The 27,340-nt window shown below is 47.2% G+C and overlaps 1 protein-coding gene across 3 annotated transcripts in view; it reads right to left on the reverse strand.

Annotated features, from left to right (window-relative positions):
* slc2a5 (solute carrier family 2 member 5) overlaps positions 1–25,442 on the reverse strand; it is a 61,952-nt gene extending 36,510 nt beyond the window's left edge. Inside the window, exons 1-4 of one of the 3 annotated variants that reach the window (XM_070860505.1) lie at positions 25,273–25,442; positions 19,848–20,122; positions 14,381–14,519; positions 4,110–4,208 (exon numbers count right to left, since the gene is read on the reverse strand). In XM_070860505.1, the coding sequence (XP_070716606.1) occupies positions 4,110–4,208; positions 14,381–14,425 (144 nt within the window). In that variant the 5' untranslated portion in view covers positions 14,426–14,519; positions 19,848–20,122; positions 25,273–25,442. The remainder of the gene's footprint in view (positions 1–4,109; positions 4,209–14,380; positions 14,520–19,847; positions 20,123–25,272) is intronic. The other 2 variants (XM_070860504.1, XM_070860506.1) reach the window with 2 other exon arrangements.
* Positions 25,443–27,340: the final 1,898 nt, after the last annotated feature.

Below are 27,340 nucleotides of genomic sequence, written 5' to 3' on the forward strand. Positions count from 1 at the left end.
TGGATTATGCTGAGGCAAACATTTGATCTACGTGTTGTTGTTAGACAGAAGCAGCAGATACCAGCTGAAGGAAAAAAAGACTTGCATTTATATAGCGCCTTTCACAACCACCGGCCATCCCAAAGCGTTTTACAGCTAATGAAGCACTTTTTGGAGTGTAGTCACTGTTGTAATGTAGGAAACACGGCAGCTAACTTGTGCACAGCAAGCTCCCACAAACAGTAATGTGATAATGATCATCCATTTTTTGTTATGTTGATTGAGGGATAAATATTGGCCAGGGCACCGGGGATAACTCCCCTGTTCTCCTTCGAAATAGTGCCATGGGATCTTTTACATCCACCTGAGAGGTCAGACGGGGCCTCGGTTTAATGTCTCATCCGAAAGACGGCACCTCCTCAGCACTGCACTGGAGCGTCAGCCTGGATTTTTGTGCTCAAGTTCCTGGAGTGGGACTTGAACCCACGACCTTCTGACTCAGAGGCGAGAGTGCTGCCCACTGAACCATGGCTGACACTACTGAACTGGGTCAGGCAAGGTCTTTTGGCTTCCATCTACTCTCCAACTCCCCCAGTTTGTAATTAAATGAATGCATCCATTTGGGAGATTGATCCGTGTGACTTTATAGCCCCATTAATAACAATGTGTTTGTCGAATAAATTTTGGCCTTCCTCAAAACAGCAAAAAATTGAGACGGGGTGCACTATAAAATGGTGCATTTATTAGAAAGGAAAGCACTAAAGGCTTGATAGAAAATGGTGCAGTCGTCCAAGCAAGATTTGGCCTTATTCAAAGCAAAAATGATCAGAATTGGAGCATCCTGCAAGTGGAAACTTATGGTGGGTTTTAATCTGTGTCCCTGGCCTTCACAGGTTTGGCATGGCTATAAAGTCTGCCTGTCAAATCTGTTGATGTCTAGCTGAATTCCACAATGAAAATTATCACCGTTTTGCGTTGCTTAACTGGGAGCCAATGTAGGTTAGCGAGTACAGAGCTGATGGGTGAGCGGGACTTGGTACGAGTTAGGACACAGGCAGGTAGCATATGGGAGGCCAGCAAGGAGTGCATTGGAATAGTCAAGTCTAGAGGTAACAGAGACATGGATGAGGGCTTCAGCAGCAGATGAGCTGAGGCAGGGGCGGAGACGGGCGATGTTACGGAGGTGGAAATAGGCGGTTTTAGTTATGCCGCGGATATGTATTTGGAAGCTCAGCTCAGGGTCAAATAAGGCGCCAAGTCTGCACACAGTCTGGTTCAGCCTCAGACTGATGCTCGGGAGAGGGATGGAGTCGGTGGCTAGGGAACGGAGTTTGTGGCAGAGACCAAAGGCAATGGATTAGAAACATAGAAAATAGGTGCAGGAGCAGGCCATTCAGCCCTTCGAGTCTGCACCGCCATTCAATATGATTATGGCTGATCATGCAACCTCAGTACCCCACCTCTGCCTTCTCTCCATACCCGCTGATCCCTTTAGCCGTAAGGGCCACATCTAACTCCCTTTTGAATATGTCCAACGAACTGGACTCAACAACTTTCTGTGGCAGAGAATTCCACAGGTTCACAACTCTCTGGGTGAAAAAGTTTCTCCTCATCTCGGTCCTATATGGCTTACCCCTTATCTTTAGATTGTGACCCCTGGTTCTGGACTTCCCCAACATCGGGAACATTCTACCTGCATCTAACCTGTCCAGTCCCGTCAGAATTTTATAAGTTTCTATGAAATCCCCTCTCATTCTTCTAAATTCCAGTCAGTATAAGCCTAGCCGATCCAGACTTTCCTCATGTCAGTCCTGCCATCCCGGGAATCAGTCTGGTGAACCTTCGCTGCACTCCCTCAGTAGCAAGCACGATCTTCCTCAGTAGGAGACCAAAACTGCACACAATACTCAAGGTGTGGTCTCATCAAGGCCGTGTACAACTGCAGTAAGACCTTCCTGCTCCTATACTCAAATCCCCTTGCTATGAAGGCCAGCATGCCATTTGCTTTCTTTACTGCCTGCTGTACCTGCATGCCTATCTTTAATGACTGATGTACCATGACACCCAGGTCTCTTTGCACTTCCCCTTTTCCTAGTCTGTCACCATTCAGATAATAATCTGCCTTCCTGTTTTTGCCACCAAAGTGGATTACCTCACATTTATCGACATTATACTGCATCTGCCATGCATTTGCCCATTCACCTAACCTGTCCAAGTCCCCCTACTGCCTCTTAGCATCCTCCTCGCAGCTTGCACTGCCACCCAGCTTAGCATCATCTGCAAACTTGGAGATATTACATTCAATTCCTTCATCTAAATCATTAATGTATATTGTAAATAGCTGGGGTCCCAGCACTGAACCCTGCGACACCCCACTGGTCACAGTCTGCCATTCTGAAAGGACCTGTTTATTCCTACTCTTTGCTTCCTGTCTGCCAACCAGTTCTCTATCCACGTCAATACATTACCCCCAATACCATGTGCCTTAATTTTGCACACTAATCTCTTGTGTGGGACCTTGTCAAAAGCCTTTTGAAAGTCCAAATACACCACATCCACTGGTTCTCCCTAATCTACTCTACTAGTTACATCCTCAAAAAACTCTAGAAGATTTGTCAAGCATGATTTCCCTTTCATAAATCCATGCTGACTTGGATAGATCTTGTCACTGCTTTCCAGATGCGTTGCTATTACATCTTTAATAATTGATTCCAGCATTTTCCCCACCACTGATGTCAGGCTAACCGATCTATAATTCCCTGTTTTCTCTCTCCTTCCTTTTTTAAAAAGTGGGGTTACATTAGCTTCCCTCCAATCCATAGGAACTGATTCAGAGTCCATGGAATGTTGGAAAATGACCACCAATGCATCTACTATTTCTAGGGCCACTTCCTCAAGTACTCTGGGGTGCAGACTATCAGGCCCTGGGGATTTATCGGCCATCAGTCCCTTCAATTTCCCTAACACCATTTCCTGACTGATAAGGATTTCCCTCAGTTCTCCCTTCTCGCTAGACCCTCGGTCCCCTAGTATTTTCGGGAGGTTATCCGTGTCTTCCTTAAAGTATTTGTTCAATTTGTCTGCCATTTCCTTGTTCACCATTATGAATTCATCTGATTCTGACTGCAAGGGACCTACATTAGTCTTCATTAATCTTTTTCTCTTCACATATCTATAGAAGCTTTTGCAGTCAGTGTTCCCTGCAAGCTTACTCTCATACTCTATTTTCCCCCTCCTAATTAAACCCTTAGTCCTCCTCTGCTGAATTCTAAATTTCTCCCAATCCTCAGGTTTGCTGCTTTTTCTGGCCAATTTATATGCCTCTTCCTTGGATTTAGCACTTTCCTTAATTTCCCTCGTTAGCCACGGTTGAGCCACCTTCCCTTTTTTATTCTTCATCATCATAGGTGGTCCCTCATATCGAGGATGACTTGATTCCACGCCAAAAAGGGATGAATTCACATGTGTTTCAATGAAGGACCTAATATTCCAGGTCCCGAACTACATGTTGAAGGGTGGAAGATGCATGTGCGTGGATTTTTTTTAACGTGTGGTTTCCGTTGCACACCAGCCACCACACGCGCTTGACAGAGCTAGGTCTTGGTCCAGTGGCAAGGATTGACCAAGACAACTGGAGACCAGCTCTGCTGCACGGACCTAATGTGCACACACATCGCAGTGTGGGCTGGTCCGTGCTGCCCCTGGGCCCTCACCTCTTCTGGGACTCGAACTCACGCCTCTCCTGGACCCCGATCACGTCGCTCCATGATCACTCGTGGAAACGCGGCAGCCAATGTGCGCACAGCAAGCTCCTTTTTATTCTTATGCCACAGAGGGATATACAATGTTGTAGTTCAGCTTTGGTCTTACCAATATTCAATTGAACATCAGCCTTGAATATAACCAACTAAATCGATTGAATTAGATTTTTTTTAAATCCCAGGGATATTTCTTTAACTCTCCTATTGTTTACACACAGGTTGTTTGCTTCACTGCACAAATTGCCAGCTCTGTGAGCTGTCTGAACACTCACTGGTGACAGGTTTTATCTCTAATTTTCTTGCTCACTGAAGTCCATTTGCGCAGTCTCGGAAGGAATAATGAAAAATATAAATATTTTAATAACCTACCACAGCCGGAGAGTTGATAACAGCAACATTGTAGCCGTATTGGAAGGACGACCCGAAGGCAGATACCAGAGTAGCGAAGGCCAGGGTGCCGGTCAAACGCTAGGGAAAAATAAGATCACCACATCAACTCTTTAAAGGCCGAATTTTGCGACAGAATAGTACAACAACAACAACAACTTGTATTTATATAGCTCCGTTAATATCGTAAACCATCCCAAGGTGCTTCACTTGAGCATTATCAAACCCAATTTGACACCGAGCCGCATAAGGAGAAATTAGGGCAGGTGACCAAAAGCTTGGTCAAAAAGGTATGTTTTCATCATCATAGGCAGTCCCTCGGAATTGAGGAAGACTTGCTTCCACTCTTAAAATGAGTCCTTAGGTGGCTGGACAGTCCAATATGAGAACCACAGTCCCTGTCACAGGTGGGGCAGATAGTCGTTGAGGGAAAGGGTGGGTGGGACAGGTTTGCCGCACGCTCTTTCCGCTGCCTGCGCTGGGTTTCTGCATGCTCTCGGCGATGAGACTCGAGGTGCTCAGCGCTCTCCCGGATGCACTTCCTCCACTTAGGGCGGTCTTTGGCCAGGGACTCCCAGGTGTCAGTGGGGATGTTGCACTTTATCAGGGAGGCTTTGAGGGTGTCCCTGTAACGTTTCCTCTGCTCACCTTTGGCTCATTTGCTGTGAAGGAGTTCCGAGTAAAGCACTTGTTTTGGGAGCCCTGTGTGGTGTCCCTGCACCTTGCTACAAAATCATACGAGGCATGTACTGCAGACACAGTCACTATGTGACCTTAACCTTTATTCCCAGGACCAAGAAGTGCTGACCCTGCATGGGACCTCCCTTTAAATACCTGAATGCCCAGGTGAGGAGTTTCTCCCACAAGTTCACCTCCTGTGGTCAAGGTGTGCATTTCTAGGATATATGTACAGTGTGCAGTGGTTACATGAAAGTAACAGTTACATGAAGGTTATAGTTGTATGATGGTTACATACATGACATCACCTCCCCCCTTACGTCTTTTTGTGTCAAAGGTCAAGTCTTTCAGGTGGTCGATACGCTCTCGTGGAGTGCCGCAGTTGGGGCTCTGGTTGCTGAGCCTAGGCATGCGTCTCTGTCACCTGAGGTGGTTCCGGCCTGTCCGGGCTGGCCGCAGGGACTGTGCATGCTGGTAAATGTCCCTTGTTGCTCGTCCACTGGCAGTGGTGTGGGTGACATCTCATGCTCTTCCTCAGGTTCCTCAGTGTCTATGCTGAACCTTTTCTTTACTTGGTCCAAATGTTTGCGGCAAATCTGCCCATTGTTGAGTCTGACCACTATGACCCTATTCTCCTCTTTGCCAATTATGGTGCCGTCAAGCCACTTGGGTCCCAAAGCATGGTTAAGAACAAATACCAGGTCATCCATTTCTATACACCTTCCCCTTGAGTTTCGATCATGGCACTCGGTTTGGGACTGGCGCTTTCCCTCAACAATGTCTGCCAGGGCTGGATGAATGAGGGATAGTCGCATTTTAAGCGTGCGTTTCATGAGGAGTTCAGCTGGCGGGACTCCCGTGAGCGAGTGCGGGCGGGACCTATAGGCCAGCAGGAGGCACGATAGGCGGTACTGAAGGGAGGGTCCTTGGATACGGCGCATGCCTTGTTTTATGACTTGGACCGCACGTTCCGCCTGGCCATTGGAAGCCGGCTTGAACGGCGCTATCCCGACGTGTTTGATACCATTACCCGACATAAACTCCTGGAATTCATGGCTGATGAAGCATGGGCCATTGTCGCTGACCAGAATGTCTGGCAAGCGGTGGGTTGCGAAAACTGTACGCAGACTCTCCACGGTGATGGATGTCGTGCACGAGTTTAATATGATGCACTCGATCCATTTTGAGTATGCATCGACAACAATCAGGAACATTTTTCCCATGAACGGGCCCGCGTAGGCTACGTGAATACGTGACCATGGCTTGGTGGGCCAAGGTCACGGGCTGAGTGGGGCCTCCCTGGGGGCATTGCCCAGATGGGCGCACGTCGTGCACCTGTGAACCCAGTGTTCCAGGTCTGAGTCAATTCCCGGTCACCATACATGTGACCGGGCAATGGCCTTCATTAGCACGATGCCAGGGTACTCGCTGTGGAGTTCCCTGATGAATGCTTCCCTTCCTTTCTGGGGCATGACTACCTGGCTGCCCCATAGCAGGCAGTCGGCTTGGATGGAGAGCTCATCCATCCATCTGTGTAACGGTCTGACCTCCTCGGGGCACGCCCCGTGTGCAGGCGCCCAATCCCCAGTCAGAACACATTTCTTTAGCATAGACAGAAGGGGGTCTCTGTTGGTCCAGATTTTGATCTGGCAGGCTGTGATAGGGGAGCCTGCGGTGTCAAAAGCCTCAACGGCCATGACCATCTCAGTGCTTTGCTCCAACGCCCCCCCCCCGTGGTGGCCAGTGGGAGCCTGCTGAGCACATCAGCGCAATTTTCGGTGACTGGCCGGTGCTGTATGGTGTAGTCATACGCAGCCAGCGTGAGAGACCATCGCTGTATGCGAGCTGACGTATTGGCATTGACAGCCTTGCTGTCGGACAACAGGGATGTTAATGGCTTGTGGTCCGTTTCTAACTCGAACCGTCTACCGAAAAGGTACTGGTGCATCTTTCTCACCCCATAAACACAAGCGAGTGCTTCCTTTTTGACCATGTCGTATCCACGCTCTGCCTGGAAGAGCGACCTGGAGGCATAAGCCACCGGTTGGAATTGGCCTTCATCATTGCCCTGCTGCAACACGCACCCAACCCCGTAGGATGATGCATCACACATTAAAACCAGTTTTTTACAGGGGTCGTACAAGGTCAACAGCTTATTAGAACAAAGCAGGTTCCTCGCCCTATTGAAAGCCCGTTCTTGACAGTCCCCCCAAAACCATTCACAACCTTTGCGCAGGAGCACGTGTAACGGCTCCAACAATGTGCTTAAGTTCGGCAGAAAGTTCCCGAAATAGTTCAAAAGTCCCAGGCATGATTGCAACTCCGATGTGTTGCCGGGCCTGGGCGCACGACGGATCACCTCCGTTTTAGATTCGGTGGGCCGGATCCCGTCTGTGGCAACCCTCCTGCCCAAAAACTTGACCTCTGGGGCCAAAAACACACACTTGGCCTTTTTCAGCCGCAAGCCTACCTGGTCCAGTCGGCGTAGCACCTCCTCCAGGTTGCGGAGGTGTTCCTCGGTGTCTCAACCCGTTATTAGGATGTCATCTTGGAATACGATTGTTCCAGGAATGGATTTGAGCAAGCTTTCCATGTTCCTCTGAAAGATAGCAGCCGTCGAACGAATGCCAAACGGACACCTGTTGTAGATAAATAACCCCCTTGTGCGTCGTGATGGTGGTCAGAAGCTTGGATTCTTCAGCTAGTTCCTGAGTCATGTAGGCCGAAGTGAGGTCCAATTTAGTGAACAGCTTGCCACCTGCCAGCGTGGCAAAAAGGTCCATCGCTCTCGGGAGCGGGTATTGGTCCTGCGGTGACACTCGGTTGATGGTGGCCTTGTAGTCGCCACAAATCCTGACCGAGCCATCCGCTTTAAGGACAGGAACGATGGAGCTTACCCAGTCACTGAATTCCACGGGCGAAATTATGCCCTCTCTGAGCAGCCTGTCCAATTCACTTTCAATTTTCTCACGCATCACATACAGCACTGCTCTGGCTTTGTGGTGCATTGTGGTCTGGCGTCTGGGGTGATGCCTATCACTACTTTGGTGCCCTTGAAAGTTCCGACACCGCGTTGAAACAGTGGCCTGAATTTTTGTAGGGCCTGTGAGCATGAACTTCGCTCCACAGATGAAATGGCGTGCACATCCCCCCATTTCCAGTTCATCTCAGCTAGCCAGTTCCTCCCCAAAAGTGCGGGGCCATTTCCCGGGACAATCCAGAGTGGCAGCCGGTTCTGTGATCCATTATGTGTTACCACCAAGTTTGCACTGCCTAGCACTGGGATGATCTCTTTGGTGTACGTCCGCAGCTGCGTGTCAATGCGTTCCAGTTTGAGCCTGCTAGCTCTTGTGTGGCCATAGTCTCTCAAATTGTTGGGCGCTCATAAGTGACTGGCTGACTCCTGTGTCCAGCTCCATGCCATTCAATAAAACTTTCATCATAAGAACATAAGAACATAAGAATTAGGAACAGGAGTAGGCCATCTAGCCCCTCGAGCCTGCTCCGCCATTCAATAAGATCATGGCTGATCTGGCCGTGGACTCAGCTCCACTAACCCGCCTGCTCCCCGTAACCCTTAATTCCCTTATTGGTTAAAAATCTATTTGTGACTTGAATACATTCAATGAGCTAGCCTTAACTGCTTCCTTGGGCAGAGAATTCCACAGATTCACAACTCTCTGGGAGAAGAAATTCCTTCTCAACTCTGTTTTCAATTGGCTCCCCCGTATTTTGAGGCTGTGCCCCCTAGTTCTAGTCTCCCCGACCAGTGGAAACAACCTCTCCGCCTCTATCTTGTCTATCCCTTTTATTATTTTAAATGTTTCTATAAGATCACCCCTTATCCTTCTGAACTCCAACGAGTAAAGACCCAGTCTACTCAATCTATCATCATCATGGGTGGCGTTTTAGTGTATGAGCTGTGGACGTCAGCCACATGAACCCGCTGAACCTCAGCATCCATGGTTTTGCCCCAAGCATCATCCTGCATTGCAGACCCCTCGACTGGTTCCTCTGTCTCGTAGATTAGCCTCGCTACAGCCTTTCTGCACATTCTGACCAAATGTCCACTGACATTACAATTTCTACAGATAAATTGCTGGAACCTGCAGCTTTTTTAGTATGTCTACCCCCGCACCTCCAGCATGAGCTGAGATTGTTGTTAACAAAAGGACTGTTACCAGACATTCCTCTCTGATTGTCCCTTTGGTTGTTTCTAAGCATTCTGATGGTGGGTGTCAATGGTCCCATCATGGGACGCATTGTTCCTCGTGATGGTGTGAATTGCCGATCCCCTTTCCATTGTCCCTGTTGCGGGCCCACCCTAGAGTCTGTTGCTGCCTGCGCGGTTTTGAAATGCCCTTGCCTGCCTGCGGGGTCCTGAGCCGCATTCACAATGTTAACTCCCTGGTCCATCACCACGTTGGAACCAGGGCTGCGCGCGTAAATTAGCTTGGTCTCCTCTTCCCCTGCCATGAAGGTCTGAGCTATCAACGCTGCCCTTTTTAAAGTCAAGTCCTTGGTCTCTATGAGTTTCCTGAAAATCCCAGCATGACTAATGCCCTCAATGAAGAAATCCCTTAACATCTCCCCAATGCAGGCGTCTGTGAACTTACAGAGGCTGGCCAAGTGCCGCAGGTCCGCAACGAAGTCCGAGATGTTTTGTCCCTCCCGACGCCGGTGTGTATAGAACCGGTGACGGGCCATGTGTACGCTACTCGCTGGTTTGAGATGCTCACTTATCAGCTGGCTGAGCTCTTCAAAGGACTTGTCCACCGGCTTCTGGGGTGGGAGCAGGTCTTTCATCAGCGCATATGTCTTTGGTCCGCAGCTAGTCAGTAGATGCGCCATCCGCTTGTCGGCCGCTACCGCTCCCAGCCAGTCCTTCGTGACAAAGCTCTGCTGGAGTCTCTCCACGAAATCATCCCAGTCCTCACCCACACAGTAACGTTCCTCTGTGCTACTGGTGGCCATCCTCGTGGTTCGGTGATTCCCGTTTCTCGTCGCCAAATGTGGTGTCCCTGCACCTTGCTACAAAATAACACGAGACATGTACTGCAAACACAGTCACTACCTGACCTTAACCTTTATTCCCAGGACCAAGAAATGCTGACCCTGTATGGGACCTCCCTTTAAATACCTGAATGCCCAGGTGAGGGGTGTCTCCCACAAGTTCACTCCTTGTGGTCAAGATGTGCATTTCTAGAATATATATAGTGTGCAGTGGTTACATGAAGGTTACAGTTACATGAAGGTTACAGTTATATGATGGTTACATACATGACACCCTATGTTTTGAAGGAGTGTTTTGAAGGAGGAACGAGAGGTAGAGAAGTGGAGAGTATTATGACACCAAGCACAAAGGAGAAATTAGGGCAGCTAAGAGGTAGGTTTTAAGAAGTGTCCTGAAGGAGGAAAGAGAGGCGGAGAGGTTTAGGAGGGAATTCCAGAGCTTAGAGCTTACGCAGCTGAAGGCATAGCCACCAATGGTTGAGCGATTATAATCAGGGATGCTCAAGAGACCAAAATTAGAGGAGCACAGACATCTAGGTGGGTTGTAGGGCTGGAGGAGGTTACAGAGATAGGGAGGGACGAGGCAATGGAGGGATTTGAAAACAAGGAGTAGAGTTTTATAATCAAGGTGTTGCTTAACCAGGATTAATAACACCATTCATAAAAAGGCTGATCGAACAACTTGCCTGGATCCATTTTGTCAGTCTCTTTCCTATTCCTGAACTGGTTTAAATACAATGTTCTTATATTCAAACCCCTACAGTCAAGATATTGGGGCTAAAATCCTGGCCTCACTGGGTGCGTACGGAGTGCGCACGGACCAGGCAGGGCCTCGCAAGCACCGGTTTTTGGGGCACGATGTGCATGTACCAAAAACCAGCTTTTCCGATCGGTTAAGATTTGTTTTGACACATCGAACGCATCCCCGCAGGAAGGACATCCGCGCGGGAGAGATTGGGCGATCTGTCCAACTCCTGCCCAGCAAATGTCCATCAAACTCTTACACCTGGTAAAAGCAGGTGCAAAGCTTACTTTTACCAGCGTAAGAGTTTTAAAACATATAAAAATTAAACTTTGAAACACATTTTTACATTAAAACCCTGTCCATTAAGGTAAGTTTACTTTAAACCACATTAAAAAAAATTCAAAAAAAAATATATTTTTAAAAACATTTAATTAACTTTAATTTTAATTAATTTTAAATATGTGAGGTGTTTTATTTATTTAATATGTTGTGTTTGGGTGTTTAAGGAGCTTTTCTCATTGATAGTAATGGGAACTCGAAGAAACGGAGTTCCCATTATTATCAATGAGAATACTGCATTGTGATTGGTTGTCCAGGCCCACTTGTCTCCAGCTTGGACTTACGTACCTCGAGGACAGGTCCCTGTGCGCTAGATTTTTTTCGGGACAGAGGCGTTCGTACGAAGGAAGCCTCTGACTTCAATTGAGTGCAGTGGTCAAGTAGTTAATCTAAGTAATATTTTCATTTATTCAATACATTTGCAATTGTAAATGTGACCAGTGTATATGTCACACCCAGCAGAAAGGCATCCTATCTAAAAAGTTATGTTTTCATCTTTGCAGAGAAAAGTGGCACACAACAAAAGGGAAAGAACTCGAACAGGAGAAGAACTCGAACTCAAATCTGCAGCCACTGACTCACTTGGAAGAGAGGGTCGCTGCTTTGATGGGTCCTGCCTGGAGAAAAGCAACCACCACTGCACAAGCAGGGCCCACACGCGAGGCAGAGGGTGAGTCCTGCAAATTCCACAATCTGGCTTTGCTAAATGTTATGTACTGCACGGGCTAGCTATGCTTCGGTTCCTGGGGATGTCTCTGTCAGCTACGTTTTGGTTGATACAATGTGCTATCATTCATCGTGGTCCTTCAAGTCAGCCTGCTGCCTGTGCTGTGTGAGCCTACTCATGCCACCCACCCTGCCCCTCCTCTGCTGCTAACCATTTGTCTGTGTTCTGTTATATTTTGCAGAACTTGAGGCTGACCCTGATGATGCAGAAGAAAATTCAGATGAGGACCAGCCTGAAGAGAAGAACATCTACCAATCCCACCCTCCAGGCCAAGAGAATGGGGGTGAGGGGGAGGGGGGGGGATGGAGCTGGATGAAGCTCCCACTGTTTTACTGACTTTGGAGGAGGTGCCGCTCATTGCGGTGACAGCCCCTTCCGTGACTAATGGTTTGAGTGCTGTTGGGACATTCCAGTGTAATGGTTTGAGTGCTGGCAGGATGGTCTCGTGGCCAATGCCCAGTACAAAAAAGTCTCTGAGCATTTGCTCCAGGTAGCCATCAAACTCACATTGTCCTGTAAATTCGCCTTAGCTCGGCGACATAGCTTGCCACTTCCAGACCTTCAGATCGCTGGCACGTGTAGAACCGATACCTCGCCATCAGCACACTCTCCCTCGGGTTAAGATGCTCCTGAACCAGTGTACACAGCTCCTCATATGACTTATCTGTGGGTTTCACTGGAGCCAGAAGATTCTTCATGAGGCTGTAGGTCGGTGCCCCGCAGACCGTGAGGAGGACCGCTCTCCTTTTTGCAGCGCTTCCTTCTCCGTCCAGCTCATTGGCTACAAAGTACTGGTCCAGCCGTTCGACATAGGCTTCCCAGTCCTCACCCTTTGCGAACTTCTCCAGGATGCCCACAGTTTGCTGCATCTTTGCGTTGGATTCGTATACTCGTCGCCAGTTATTGTGTTCCTGACACAGATGAGACTGCACGCAGGGAGGTTAAAGTATCAGTGACCTCAGTCTTTATTAAGACACTCCAGGGTGAGGAGCAGGCCTTAGGGGCCGGCTTATATACAATGTTCCCAAGAGATGCTGGGATCCCTTGGGACTTCAGGGGATGCACTCCCTGGTGGCGGAACATGGGAGTGCATGCTTTACAGACACACAACAGCAATCTCACGAGCAATGGGAACGATGTCAGTGACCATGAGGGAGGGAATGTCACAGGTAGGTGATGTGCTGTCAGGGAACATCAGGGAGGGAATGTCACAGGTCGTTGAGACAATTTTGCTCAACATGAGGGAGGGAATGTTGCAGGTCATCGAGACACTGTCTGGGCGCACGAGGGACGGCATGTTGGAGTTAGCTGCTGCAATAAGGGAACACGCCCAGACCCTGCGCCCTTGACAGAATCAACTGCCACTCCCACACCAGCCTCTGAAGAGCCCCAAGCCGGGCCCTCCACATTGCCACCTGGGCCCTCCACATTGCCGCCTGATGCTGTCGCCCCCTCCTCAACAGGTGCGCAGTACCCGAGATCTTAGAAAGAATAAGCTTGGTACCAACCCCAGAAACACTGCGCCACCAAGAACAAGCGCAGCGGGCGGTCTTAGAATAAGGTGGAGGAGAGATGGGTGCAGCCTTTCTTTGCTGCTGCTGTTGTTGTTGTTATTGTCACTGTTGTAACTGTTGTTCTCAAATTAAAAGTTCTTTGTAAGTTATGTAAATTTACACATTTATTAGTAAATGATCTTAAAGTTTTTAAGTTATCTTAATCTTAAAGTTTGTAAGTGATCATAACTGAAAACTTTAAAGTTTGATACAAGAAGAATTTTTATGAAAATTAACTTAAGTACAAACTGTTAAACTTTTGAATAAAATATATTGTACATTAAAACTGAATCATTTCCATTATTTCTTCGATTATTAAAACTTCTCCTCTCTCCCACCAACTAATTGCAGTCTTGTGACTTCTCCCCTTCTCTCTCCCCCCCCCCCCACCCTCCTCCCTCAAACTCATTGTAGTCTTCAGAAACCTTCCAATCGGCACCTCGCTCCCTGGGCTCAGTGCAGAAGGCTTCCAATCAGAACCTCCCTCCCTGGGCTCAGTGTGCATAAGCCTTCCGATCGGCACCTCCTTCTCTCCCCACCCCCCTCCTCCCCCCCAAACTCATTGCAGTCTTCAGAAGCCTTCCGATCGGCACCTCACTCCCCGGGCTCGGTGCATAAGCCTTCCGATCGGTCGGCACCACCCTCTCTCCCCCCTGGGCTTGTTTTCCAGCCGTGCCCCAAGCGCCTGTGTCCAGGTGCGGGGTCGATTCTGCCGGCCAAAGTGTGGTGGCATGTGAGTAAAAAAAAATGAAAACTTCTGAAATCAAAAAAACTTCCATTTACTACATTGATAGGTAAAAAAAAGTTGAACTTTATTACTGATTTTTAGAGTGTCCTTGACTCACTCCAAAATCTTCGATTAAAAACAATGGCGTCTTTCAGCACCGATTTGTCAATGTGCGCTGCTTTCTGCTAACTCACCAGAAGGTTTTTCGGGAGTGGCCAGATATGCCAACCAAGGAGGAAACATTTTTGGCCAAACTGCGAAAAATTATGAAAAACAGCGCAGACATGAGGGAACAGCCCCCTATTACTTCAAAAAAAAAACTCATCTCGAAAAATCGTAACTAATTCAGTTACACTGGTGGAGATCGCAGGGGGAAACTTTGAAAAAAAATAAACACACCAGAAAAAAATGGCACAAATGACCCGGGAAAATTGAGCCCATAGAAAATGACCAAGGAAAACTGAAACTCACCCCTTTTCTTTTGCTAGACTGTTCTGAGGCCAGTTGATCTTCCATGATTCCTTGATTATGTAGTAGGACAGAAATCCTGATCTGAAATGCCTTGTGTGTTGATACCTTGCACTTTGGTCGTGTTATCAGGAAGACGGCACTATTACCAATTGATATGAATAATTGGTTCCATTCCAGTCATTTGGTGGACACCAGATTTAACAACAAACACAGGGTATAAGCTCCTCCTTCTTGGACCAAAATTTACACTTTTTTGCACAAAGATAAATGAACATCCTGAACTTTGAAACATTCACAATACTACAGAACTAGTAAATAATTGATGATACAAGAACGCTTTATAAGAAATAAAGAACATTTTTACAGCACTTTCCCTGTCCTTGAGGCATCTTAAACGCTTCAGTCAGTCAATTACTTTTGAAGTGCAGTCACTGTTATGCAAGCAAATGTAACCGCCAATTTTTGAAACGCAAGTAAATGATATAAATGAGCAGTTAATCTGCTGTTGGTGGTGTTGACTGAGGGCTAAATGTTGCCCTGGACACCTGGAGAACTCCCTACTCTTCTCCATTGTGCCGTGGGATCTTTTAATTCCACGTGAACAGGCAGATGGGACCTTGTTTCTCGTCTCACAAGAACATAAGAAATAGGAGATGGGGCAGAAATAAGTCATTTGGCCCCTCGAGCCTGCTCCGCCATTTAATACGATCATGGCTGATCCGATCATGGACTCAGGTCCACTTCCCTGCCCGCTCCCCATAACCTCTTATTCCCTTATCGTTTAAGAAACTGTCTATTTCTGTCTTAAATTTATTCAATGTCCCAGCTTCCACAGCTCTCTGAGGCAGTGAATTCCACAGATTTACAACCCTGAGAGAAGAAATTTCTCCTCATCTCCATTTTAAATCGGTAGCCTCTTATTCTAAGATCATGCCCTCTAGTTATAGTCTCCCCTATCAGTGGAAACATCCTCTCTGCAACCACCTTGTCAAGCCCCCTCATAATCTTATACGTGTCGATAAGATCACCTCTCATTCTTCTGAATTCCAATGAGTAGAGGCCCAACCTACTCAACATTTCCTCATAAGTCAACCCCCTCATCTCCGGAGCCAATCTAGTGAACCTTCTCTGAACTGCCTCCAATGCAAATATATTCTTTCTTAAATATGGAAACCAAAACTGCACGCAGTATTCCAGGTGTGGCCTCACCAATACCCTGTACAACTGTAGCAAGACTTCCTTACTTTTATACTCTATCCCCTTTGCAATAAAGGCAAAAGAGTGGGAGAGCAATAGTAATAGGGGATTCAATCGTAAGGGGAATAGATAGGCGTTTCTGCGGCCGCAACCGAGACTCCAGGATGGTATGTTGCCTCCCTGGTGCAAGGGTCAAGGATGTCTCGGAGCGGGTGCAGGACATACTGAAAAGGGAGGGTGAACAGCCAGTTGTCGTGGTGCACATTGGTACCAACGATATAGGTAAAAAAAAAAGGGATGAGGCCCTACGAGACGAATTTAAGGAGCTAGGAGCTAAATTAAAACATAGGACCTCAAAAGTAGTAATCTCAGGATTGCTACCAGTGCCACGAGCTAGTCAGAGTAGGAATCGCAGGATAGCTCAGATGAATACATGGCTTGAGCAGTGGTGCAGCAGGGAGGGATTCAAATTCCTGGGGCATTGGAACCGGTTCTGGGGGAGATGGGACCAGTACAAACCGGACGGTCTGCACCTGGGCAGGACCGGAACCAATATCCTCGGGGGAGTGTTTGCTAGTGCTATTAGGGAGGAGTTAAACTAATATGGCAAGGGGATGGGAACCAATGCAGGGAGACAGAGGGAAACAAAATGGAGACAAAAGCAAAAGACAGAAAGGAGTTAAGTAAAAGTGGAGGGCAGAGAAACCCAAGGCAAAAAACCAAAAGGGCCACTGTACAGCAAAATTCTAAAGGGTCAAAGTGTAATAAAAAGGCAAGCATGAAAGCTCAGTGCCTCAATGCAAGGAATATTCGGAACCCAGGAGAGGGCTCTGAGCTAGTTAGAGTGGGTGAGAACTCAGATGAACAGGACCCCAAGAAAGAATGCAAAAGACAGGAGGCAACAGAGCAGAGTAGCACTGGGGTAAGTGTAAACCACAAGGTGACAGGAAGGGACAATATGTATGAATATAAAGGGGCTGCAGGAGGGGTCAAAACTAAAAATCATGGTTTAAAAACTAGTAGTAAAACACTCTACCTAAACGCACGCAGCATTCGAAATAAAGTAAATGAGTTGACGGCACAAATCATTACAAATGGGTATGATTTGGTGGCCATTACAGAAACGTGGTTGCAGGGGCACCAAGACTGGGATTTAAACATACAGGGGTATCTGACAATTCGGAAAGATAGACAAGAAGGAAAAGGAGGTGGGGTAGCTCTGTTAATAAAGGATGATATCAGGGCAGTTGTGAGAGACGATATTGGCTCTAATGAACAAAATGTTGAATCATTGTGGGTGGAGATTAGAGATAGTAAGGGGAAAAAGTCACTGGTGGGCGTAGTTTATAGGCCCCCAAATAATAACTTCATGGTGAGGCGGGCAATAATCAAGGGAATAATGGAGACATGTGAAAAAGGAACGGCAGTAATCATGGGGGATTTTAACCTACATATCGATTGGTCAAATCAAATCGCACGGGGTAGCCTTGAGGAGGAATTCATAGAATGCATACGGGATTGTTTCTTAGAACAGTATGTTACAGAACCTACAAGGGAGCAAGCTATCTTAGATCTGGTCCTGTGTAATGAGACAGGAATAATAAACGATCTCCTAGTAAAAGATCCTCTCGGAATGAGCAATCACAGTATGGTTGAATTTGTAATACAGATTGAGGGTGAGGAAGTAGTGTCTCAAACGAGCGTACTATGCTTAAACAAAGGGGACTACAGTGGGATGAGGGCAGAGTTGGCTAAAGTAGACTGGAAACACAGAGTAAACGGTGGCACAATTGAGGAACAGTGGAGGACTTTGAAGGAGCTCTTTCATAGTGCTCAACAAAAATATATTCCAGTGAAAAAGAAGGGCGGTAAGAGAAGGGATAACCAGCCGTGGATAACCAAGGAAATAAGGGAGAGTATCAAATTAAAAACCAATGCGTATAAGGTGGCCAAGGTTAGTGGGAAACTAGAAGATTGGGAAAATTTTGGACAGCAAATAATGACTAAGAAAGCAATAAAGAAAGGAAAGATAGATTATGAAAGTAAACTTGCGCAAAACATAAAAACAGATAGTAAAAGCTTTTACCGATATATAAAACGGAAAAGAGTGACTAAAGTAAATGTTGGTCCCTTAAAAGATGAGAAGGGGACTTTAATAATGGGAAATGTGGAAATGGCTGAGACCTTAAACAATTATTTTGCTTTGGTCTTCACAGTGGAAGACACAAAAACCATGCCAAAAATTGCTGGTCACGGGAATGTGGGAAGGGAGGACCTTGAGATAATCACTATCACTAGGGGAGTAGTGCTGGACAGGCTAATGGGACTCAAGTTAGATAGGTCCCCTGGTCCCGATGAAATGCATCCCAGGGTACTAAAAGAGATGGCGGAAGTTATAGCAGATGCATTCGTTATAATCTATCAAAATTCTCTGGACTCTGGGGAGGTACCAGCGGATTGGAAAACAACTAATGTAACGCCTCTGTTTAAAAAAGGGGGCAGACAAAAGGCAGGTAACTATAGGTTAGTTTAACATCTGTAGTGGGGAAAATGCTTGAAGCTATCATTAAGGAAGAAATAGCGGGACATCTAGATAGGAATAGTGCAATCAAGCAGACGCAACATGGATTCATGAAGGGAAATCATGTTTAACTAATTTACTGGAATTCTTTGAGGATATAACGAGCATGGTGGATAGAGGTGTACCGATGGATGTGGTGTATTTAGATTTCCAAAAGGCATTCGATAAGATGCCACACAAAAGGTTACTGCAGAAGATAAAGATACGCGGAGTCAGAGGAAATGTATTAGCATGGATAGAGAATTGGCTGGCTAACAGAAAGCAGAGAGTCGGGATAAATGGGTCCTTTTCAGGTTGGAAATCGGTGGTTAGTGGTGTGCCACAGGGATCGGTGCTGGGGCCACAACTGTTTACAATATACATAGATGACCTGGAAGAGGGGACAGAGTGTAGTGTAACAAAATTTGCAGATGACACAAAGATTAGTGGGAAAGCGGGTTGTGTAGAGGACACAGAGAGGCTGCAAAGAGATTTAGATAGGTTAAACGAATGGGCTAAGGTTTGGCAGATGGAATACAATGTCGGAAAATGTGAGGTCATCCACCTTGGGAAAAAAAAACAGTAAAAGGGAATATTATTTGAATGGGGAGAAATTACAACATGCTGAGGTGCAGAGGGACCTGGGGGTCCTTGTGCATGAATCCCAAAAAGTTAGTTTGCAGGTGCAGCAGCTAATCAGGAAGGCGAATGGAATGTTGGCCTTCATTGCGATAGGGATGGAGTACAAAAGCAGGGAGGTCCTGCTGCAACTGTATAGGGTATTAGTGAGGCCGCACCTGGAGTACTGCGTGCAGTTTTGGTCACCTTACTTAAGGAAGGATATACTAGCTTTGGAGGGGTTACAGAGACGATTCACTAGGCTGATTCCGGAGATGAGCGGGTTACCTTATGATGATAGATTGAGTAGACTGGGTCTTTACTCGTTGGAGTTCAGAAGGATGAGGGGTGATCTTGTAGAAACATTTAAAATAATGAAAGGGACAGACAAGATAGAGGCAGAGAGGTTGTTTCCACTGGTCGGGGAGACTAGAACTAGGGGGCACAGCCTCAAAATAGGGGGAGCCAATTTAAAACCGAGTTGAGAAGGAATTTCTTCTCCCAGAGGGTTGTGAATCTGTGGAATTCTCTGCCCAAGGAAGCAGTTGAGGCTAGCTCATTGAATGTATTCAAATCACAGATAGATAAGATTTTTAACCAATAAGCGAATTAAGGGTTACGGGGAGCGGGCGGGTAAGTGGAGCTGAGTCCACGGCCGGTTCAGCCATGATCTTGTTGAATGGCGAGGGGCTAGATGTCCTACTCCTGTTCCTAATTCTTATGTTCTAAAATTCCATTGTCCTTCCTGATCACTTGCTGTACCCGCATACTAACCTTTTGTGTTTCATGCACCAGGACCCCCAGGTCCCGCTGTACTCCGGCACTTTGCAATTTTGGCTGGAACCCACAATGTTCTCAACAAGAATACTACCACTGAGCCAAGCGAACACTTAAATAGTATTTTGTGACTTAAAAAATATATTTAAGACCCATAACTTTCATATGATTACAGAATGCCCTTCCCCTCCTTACACTGTGCCTGAACCACGTACAAGGGCATTCGTGGTTATCCGCACTTTCATGTATAGGGTTGACCTGGTTAAAGTGGCTTTGTAATTCCGCGGTGACTGAGCAACTCATTGGCTGACGTACCCTGTTTACCAACTGTGTTCAGGTTATTCATCTACCAGTGTACAAATGATCCTATGGTGTAACATCATACTTTAACTTTTGAACAAACTTGTTCAACCACTGGATGAGGCGATGTTCTTAATGTTTAATTTAACTTCAGATGTTGATGTTTGGGATGAGCTTCGGCTTGAAAAAGTTAGCCTTTTCTGAACTAGTTTCTTTTTTAATTTCTTCGATTGCGCCCCAGCAAGCACTGGTGTCGGTTGATGGGAATCAGAAGGGCTTTTGATTTCGATCTGTGAAGTAGTGCAAATATTCCGAGTGAAACAAACCGCTGAAATAAATGTTCTTTTGTCTTGTTTTAAAAAAAAAAATCAACTCCTGCATCCCAAAAAGATTTAATTGGCGAGCAACAGAAATGTCAGTTCTGAAGGAGGCCCATTTTGCCTGTGACATACGTCTCGCTCCCTTGCCGGAAGCCAACCCTATTTCCTCGCAGTGAGCGTATCTCTGAAAATTGTGGGCATGGACTGTCTGGTATTCCATCTGAGGGGTACAAAACGGGTTCTCAAATAATAACTGTGCGCTGGTAGTTTCCACGGTCTGGAGAGTCTAGAACTAGGGGTCACAGTCTCGGGATAAGGGGGCGGCCATTTAGGACTGAGATGAGGAGAAACTTCTTCACTCAGAGGGTGGTGAATCTTTGGAATTCTCTGCCCCAGAGGGCTGTGGATGCTCAGTCATTGAGTATATTCAAGGCTGACATCGATAGATTTTTGGACTCCAGGGAAATTAAGGGATTATGGGGATCGGGCAGGAAAGTGGAGTTGAGGTTGAAGATCAGCCATGATCTCATTGAATGGTGGAGCAGGCTCGAGGGGCCGAATGGCCTACTCCTGCTCCTAATTCTTATGTGTCATTATGGAAATTCCTGGGGTCCTGCTCCGCCCGTGGAGGTTCTGTGAACCTCTGTGCACCCTTGCCCAAGGACACATCCATCCCGAGTCCCGGGTCGGCATCTGAGGAGGGCATCGTCACATGATATTCCTCTCCTACAATGGGAGGTATTGACCGGTGTATGTCAAGCAATGGAATGCATTAAACAGATAATCCTGCATAATCTTAGAATAAGGGGCCACCCATTTAAAACAGAGATGAGGAGGAATTTCTTCTCTGAAGGTTGTAAATCTGTGGAATTCGCAGCCTCAGAGAGCTGTGGAAGCTGGGTCATTGAATAAATTTAAGACAGAGATACAGTTTCTTAACCGATAAGGGAATAATGGTTTAGGGGGAGTGGACAGGGAAGTGGACCTGAGTCCATGATCGGATCAGCCATGATCGTATTAAATGGCGGAGCAGGCTCGAGGGGCCGTATGGCCTACTCCTGCTCCTATTTCTTATTCCCACACTCTCAACAGAAAGCAGTGCCGACAGGAAGCGCGCGGCAAGAAATCATGAATGTTTCTTTCATCCATTCATTTGAATGTAATTTTAATGGATATTAAACTACGGGCTGTGCACTCCCGATCTCCTGACACATGGTCCCTGCCAGCGCTGCTGGGTGTGCTTACGTTTATTGATCTTGCCACAAGGGCTCGGTGCTCAACTAACCTCCTTGTGAAATGGATTCAACCATGCAAACATATGAAGGAACAAACTTTGTCCAACAAAGGAAAGTGCAGTTTCACTTTCACCTTGGCGCAATGAACCCAGAGCTGTTAGTGGAAGCACAGTTGTATTTTTAGCTGTAACCTGAGAGCAAGCAGAAGAGTTTGTTCCCAGCTCGGTGACATTGCACCTGTTATCAATCCGGAATCAGCAGCATTTGTTCAAGTCGGAGAGAGGGCAGTGGCAGTGGGACTAGCTGAAGTGCTCTTGCAGAGAGCCAGCATGGGTTTGACGGACCGAACGGCCTCTTTGTGGTTTAACCTATTGTGTATACAAGCACTCTCTAAATGACGCCACGAGGCAGGGGTATGTAGTGACCTTTGTCTTTTATTGCAGCTCCTAGAGTGAGTACACCAAGAGGTGAACTCCCTTTTATACTTGGTAACCTGCACTGTGCAGGTGACCCTTAGGTCTCCAGCAGCAGCACCCTCTGGTGTACAGGTATGGTATATACAGAGTGAAGGTACATTCAGGTCTAATGTTACAGTACAACATTAATATGCATACATAACATTATGATTCTATGAAGTCGGTTTTAACGTCGCATCTGAAAGACGGCACGTCCGACAGTGTAGCGCTCCCTCAGTATTGCATTAAGTTTTTGTTCTCAAGATCTGGAGTGGGACTTGAACCCACAATCTTCTGACTCAGAGGTGCGGGTGTTCGAGACATTTCACTATGTTAAAGGCACAAGCTGTTGTTGTGTGGGGAGGGAAACTGGTCACTAATATAATTTTTATTGGATCATTGAACAGCTACATCATTTACTGATTGACGTAAAACTGTGAGGCGTGCTCACAAAGGGGTCCTCTGAGCTATACGTTGCAGCGGTGGCAATGTGGACCCATTCCTCCGTCTGTGTGGTCAAGGACAGATTTAGGATGCCTCGGGTCCCGGCCATGTTCATGCTGTGGCCTTGCAAGCAAAGCAGTATACTCTAACGTTTGAAGGTGAATAACACGTTCGCTCCACATGTTCTGCTGTTAGTGGGTGCACATGTGTGAAGGACTTCGAGCAGTGTGAGCGACATCCTTCCTTGGCATGAATCACGCCAGAGTTTTGGAAGTTTGTGTATTGGTATTCAGATCACACCAAAATGGACGGTATTTCCAGCGTTAGCGATTATATCATTTTTTCCGTGATCACTGGAATATCGTCCATTTTAAAACCCGTTAGTTTCCACTTTTTTTATTTTGGGCGTTAGCAATGTGCAATGGGTTACAGTTTCGGCAGTCCTCATTACCTTTTGCAATCCAATGGCTTTGCATGTGTTCTGAGATATTGTCTCCCCACAGCCCAATGTCACTCGTAAGTGGCGTCTCTTTCAGCTCAGTATGCACCAGTTGATTTGGATCATCTTCAACTTTTGGACTTGGAGCTCCAACTCGGCCACTGGTGGTTTTGTTGTTAAAGTTGACTGCACAGCGTTGTCTTGGCCTTCGTCTACATGATCTGATTTTTAGTTGGAAAAATGTATCTATTTTAAGCAGTTTAGCTACTGCTCGTCTCCTTTGCTACTCGCGAAGCTGGTGTTCTTTCCTTTTGTACACCCCCGATGTGTGTGTAGAATGCATCTCAAGAAAAAGGGCATCTAGAGTCTGTTATGTATTTAACCCCTTGTAATCTGTATTACACTACCACCAGAGGGCCTACCTGTTGGAGTTCCTCGGGATCCCAGCATCTCTTGGGAGCACAGTATATAAGCAGGCCACCCACGAGGTACCTGTGCTCTGGAGTCTTATTAAAGGAGCTAAGGTCACACTTGCTCATTGTATACAGTACTCAGTTTCATCCTTTATTATGAGTGTACCAGAGTCTGTTTACATCGTGGAGAACAACATGCGCCTGAGCCCTCGCGGCTTAGCTCCGCTCTTGCTACGTCACTTATGTCAATGCTGTTTACCCTTACCCTTAAACCGACCCTACATGGGCCCCACTCTAGGCTTAGGCCACGGGCGACTGACTCATCTGCCCCCTCCCCCTTTTTCATTCACAGGCAGTCCCTCGAAATCGAGGAAGATTTGGTTCCACTCCAAAAGTGAGTTCTCAGGTGACTGAACAGTCCAATATGGGAATTACAATCTCTGTCACAGGTGGGACAGACAGTCGTTGAAGGAAAGGGTGGGTGGGGAGTCTGGTTTGCCGCACGCTCCTTCCACTGCCTGCGCTTGTTTTCTGCATGCTCTCAGCGACGAGACCCGAGGTGCTCAGCGCCCTTCCAGATGCTCTTCCTTCACTTAGAGAGGTCTTGGGCCAGGGACTCCCAGGTGTCGGTGGGGATGTTGCACTTCATGAAGGAGGCTTTGAGGGTGTCCTTGAAACGTTTCCTCTGCCCACCTCGGGCTCGCTTGCCATATAGGAGTTCTGAGTAGGAATAATCCGTCCCTGTATGTGGTCCTTAAAGCTCACCTTCTCCAGTATGGATCCACCATCAACTAGATCAAATACCGACACTGCATGGAGGGTTAAGGAGCAGTCAGACATGCGTGACCATTGTACAGCAATACAGCTTTAATCAGTTCAATGCCAAGCCTCATAATACTGGGAGAAAAATGCTTGCATTGCAATCTTGTTCTAATCTGCTGATTAAATTCTCCTTGGTAAATCATTTACCTGCATAGATCTGTAGCTGAGAGAACTACGGATTTATTTATTCTTTTAACGCTTAACACTCCAGTCAAACATCTACCAAGCCCTCCTGCTCCTCCCTACACAATACATTTCTCTCACTAGAGCTGAGGAAGTTAAGGGGTGAGCTGATGGAGGTCAAGATTAGAAAGGGTTAAAAAGCGAGACATTGTCAGTGAGACAGTAACAAGAGGGCACAAATTTAAAATAAACACCAAGAAGAATTAAAGTAAATTAAAATTTCTTCTCACAGGTAGGGATTAAAATTTTTTATTAGTTGTTGCTGGGATGTGGGCGTCTCTGGCAAGGCCAGCATTTATTGCCCGTCCCTAATTACCCTCGAGAAGGTGGTGGTGAGCCGCTTTCTTGAACCGCTGCAGTCCCTGTGGTGAAGGTGCTCCCACAGTGCTGTTAGGGAGGGAGTTGTAGGTTTCGTCAGAATGGTGTGTGATTTAGAGAACTTGCAGATGATGGTGTTTCCATGCATCTGCTGTCCTTGTCCTGCTCGGTGATGTTGTGTATGTATATACCCTGTACACTCAATGTACAGTTACATAAGACCACTGAATGCATCTTCACACTGTATACACTATGCCTGTACCACCAGAGGGTGCAACTGGTAGAGACCTAGGGGTCACCCGCACACTGCAGGTAACCAAGTATAAAAGGGAGCCCACCTTACTGTATCCTCACTCAGGAGCTGCAATAAATGGACTAAGGTCACAACAGTTCAAGTGCAATACCTTACCTCGTGGCGTCATTACTAGAGTGCTTACAGACACAACCATAGAGGTTGCTGGTTTGGGAGGTGCAGTCGAAGAAGCCTTGGCGAGTTGCCGCGGTGCATTTTGTCAGTGGTAGACACTGCAGCCACGGTGGTGGAGGGTTTGAAGTGGTAGATGGAGGGCTGCTTTGTCCTGGATAGTGTCAAGCTTCGAGTGTTGTTGGAGCTGCAACTCATCCAGTCAAGTAGAGCGCATGCCAACAGACTCCTGACTTGTGCCTTTAATGATTTCTTGTGCTGCAACTTTGCCCTGCAGCACAGCCACGCTGTTGGTGATTTTGTGTGTGTATAATGAATATACACGATGTGTTATCCCCCACACCTGAGTCCTGTCTCTGTTTATACAGCGCCCGCTCTCGCACTCACCCAACTGTGAAGATGCCGGGAGCCGGAGTGTGTCCGTCCTGTAACCGCAGGGATTTTGCACCGGGTGACTCCGGGCTCCCGGAAATGTCAGCCCAGAGCCGGGCTAACCGGGGCCGAGGGATGTTTCGGGGGCAGCGGACTGCATTGGAAGCTGACGCAAAGCCGCAGCGCTCCCGATCTCCCGCCAAGTCCTGGCAAGGGGATTGGTCCAGGTCGGTCACATGGGGCGGGGATGATTGACATGCGGGGGAGGGGGGGAGGGGCCAAAATAACGGTCCACGGCGGCAGCGGGAATACGAGTGAAACAAAACCGGGAAATGTGGGAAAACACCGGGAAACGTGAGGGAAGTGACCGAGAAATGTGATGGGGAAATGTGGGGAAATACCAGGAAACGTGAGGGAAGTGACCGAGAAATGTGATGGGGAAATGTGGGGAAATACCAGGAAATGTGAGGGAAGTGACCGAGAAACGTGAAGGGGAAATGTGGGGAAATACCAGGAAATGTGAAGGAAAACACTGGTTAATGAGAGGGAAAACAGAGGGACATGTGAGGGAAACGGTGGGAAATGAGAGGGAAAGCACCGGCCTACCAAGTCCCCACAGAGCTATTTTAAATGTTTGTAAATAAGGGGCACTGGCATTGGTCTATTGAAATGCCACAAAGTAAGCTCACAATGCACCAGGGGTAAATTAGAACAGGGTATACAAGGTGTACCTGTGATCAGGGTCAACTGAGTCTGCTGGAAGTCAGGAACGTTTGAGCCTAAAGAGTGCAGAAACTTTGACTATGAATTACTGGCATTTGATCTCGATAGTGCTGGACTGGCCTTTGACTGAATGTGGGACTATGAAACCCCTCGGATATTTTTTCCCTCGCCCACAGTGAGGGGTTCTGAGGACCATGTATAGGATTCCCAATACCCTTTGTCATTGTAGTGGAGGAAGTGAAACAGTAGGAGACAGTGGGGGAAAGAAGGGGAGGCAGAATGAGGAGGATGCACTCTTCAAGATATTACCCTCCCCAAGGGATTTACAGGTCACACAGATCCTATGAAGACCTTAGTGGGGAGGTCAATTAGAAAATGCGCATCACCATAGAGGTAATAGGGGAACTGTGCCAGCTACTGCATGAAGGAGGAAGGTCACAACTGCATTCAAAGTTTCTGCCACTGTCGCATTTCAGGCAGCCAGGGGGTCCAGTGTAATATCAGCCACGGTGCCATCAAGGCGTGTATTTGTAATTGACACTCTCCCCTCCCAGAGAGCTGGGAAATTCATCCAATTTGGCATCACAAAAAGGTAGCAGTAAGATAGGGCCATCCAGTTTTATTGCATCACTTAGTCTCCCAAAGTGCAGCAAGCAGTAGGAGCCATCCATATTGCTTTGTGAATTCCTATGGTTAACCCACTCAACTTCTTGAACAGAAAGGGCAACCACTCTTTAATTGTCCAGATTGTGTGACAACATGCGAAGAATCCTCCATATTAATGCAGGATTTGCTGAAAGTTTGCATGATGCATTCATCCTGTCTAGGAGCTGCGGCAGGCTCTCGGTACACGAATACATGGCGGAGGAGCGGCGAATGATCGTAGCGGAGGTGCAGCAAATGAGGTTGTGGGGCCGAGATGAGCCGAGAGCCTAAGGACAGCACGGGCCAGCCCACACTGCGATATGTGTGCGCACTCAGTCCGTGCAGCAGAGCAGGTCTCCAGTCATCCTGGTTTACCCTTGCCACTGGATAAAGACCCAGCTCTGTCAAGCCCATGTGGTGGCTGATGTGCAACGGCCAACACACAGTAAAAAAATTCACGCACAGGTATCTTCCACCCCTGGAATTCAGGACTGGAATATTGGGTCCTCCATTGAAACATCTATGAACTCATCCCTTTTGGTGTGGAAGCAAGTCATCCTCGTTCGAGGGACCACCTATGTTGACTTGTACCTTGTAGATGGTGGAAAGACTTTGGGGAGTCAGGAGATGAGACACTCGCTGCAGAATACCCAGCCTCTGCTCTTACAACCACAGTATTTATATGGCTGGTCCAGTTAAGTTTCTGGTCAATGGT

Source organism: Pristiophorus japonicus, chromosome 18 (genome assembly GCF_044704955.1).
Source record: "Pristiophorus japonicus isolate sPriJap1 chromosome 18, sPriJap1.hap1, whole genome shotgun sequence".
In the NCBI taxonomy this organism is placed as follows: domain Eukaryota; kingdom Metazoa; phylum Chordata; class Chondrichthyes; family Pristiophoridae; genus Pristiophorus; species Pristiophorus japonicus.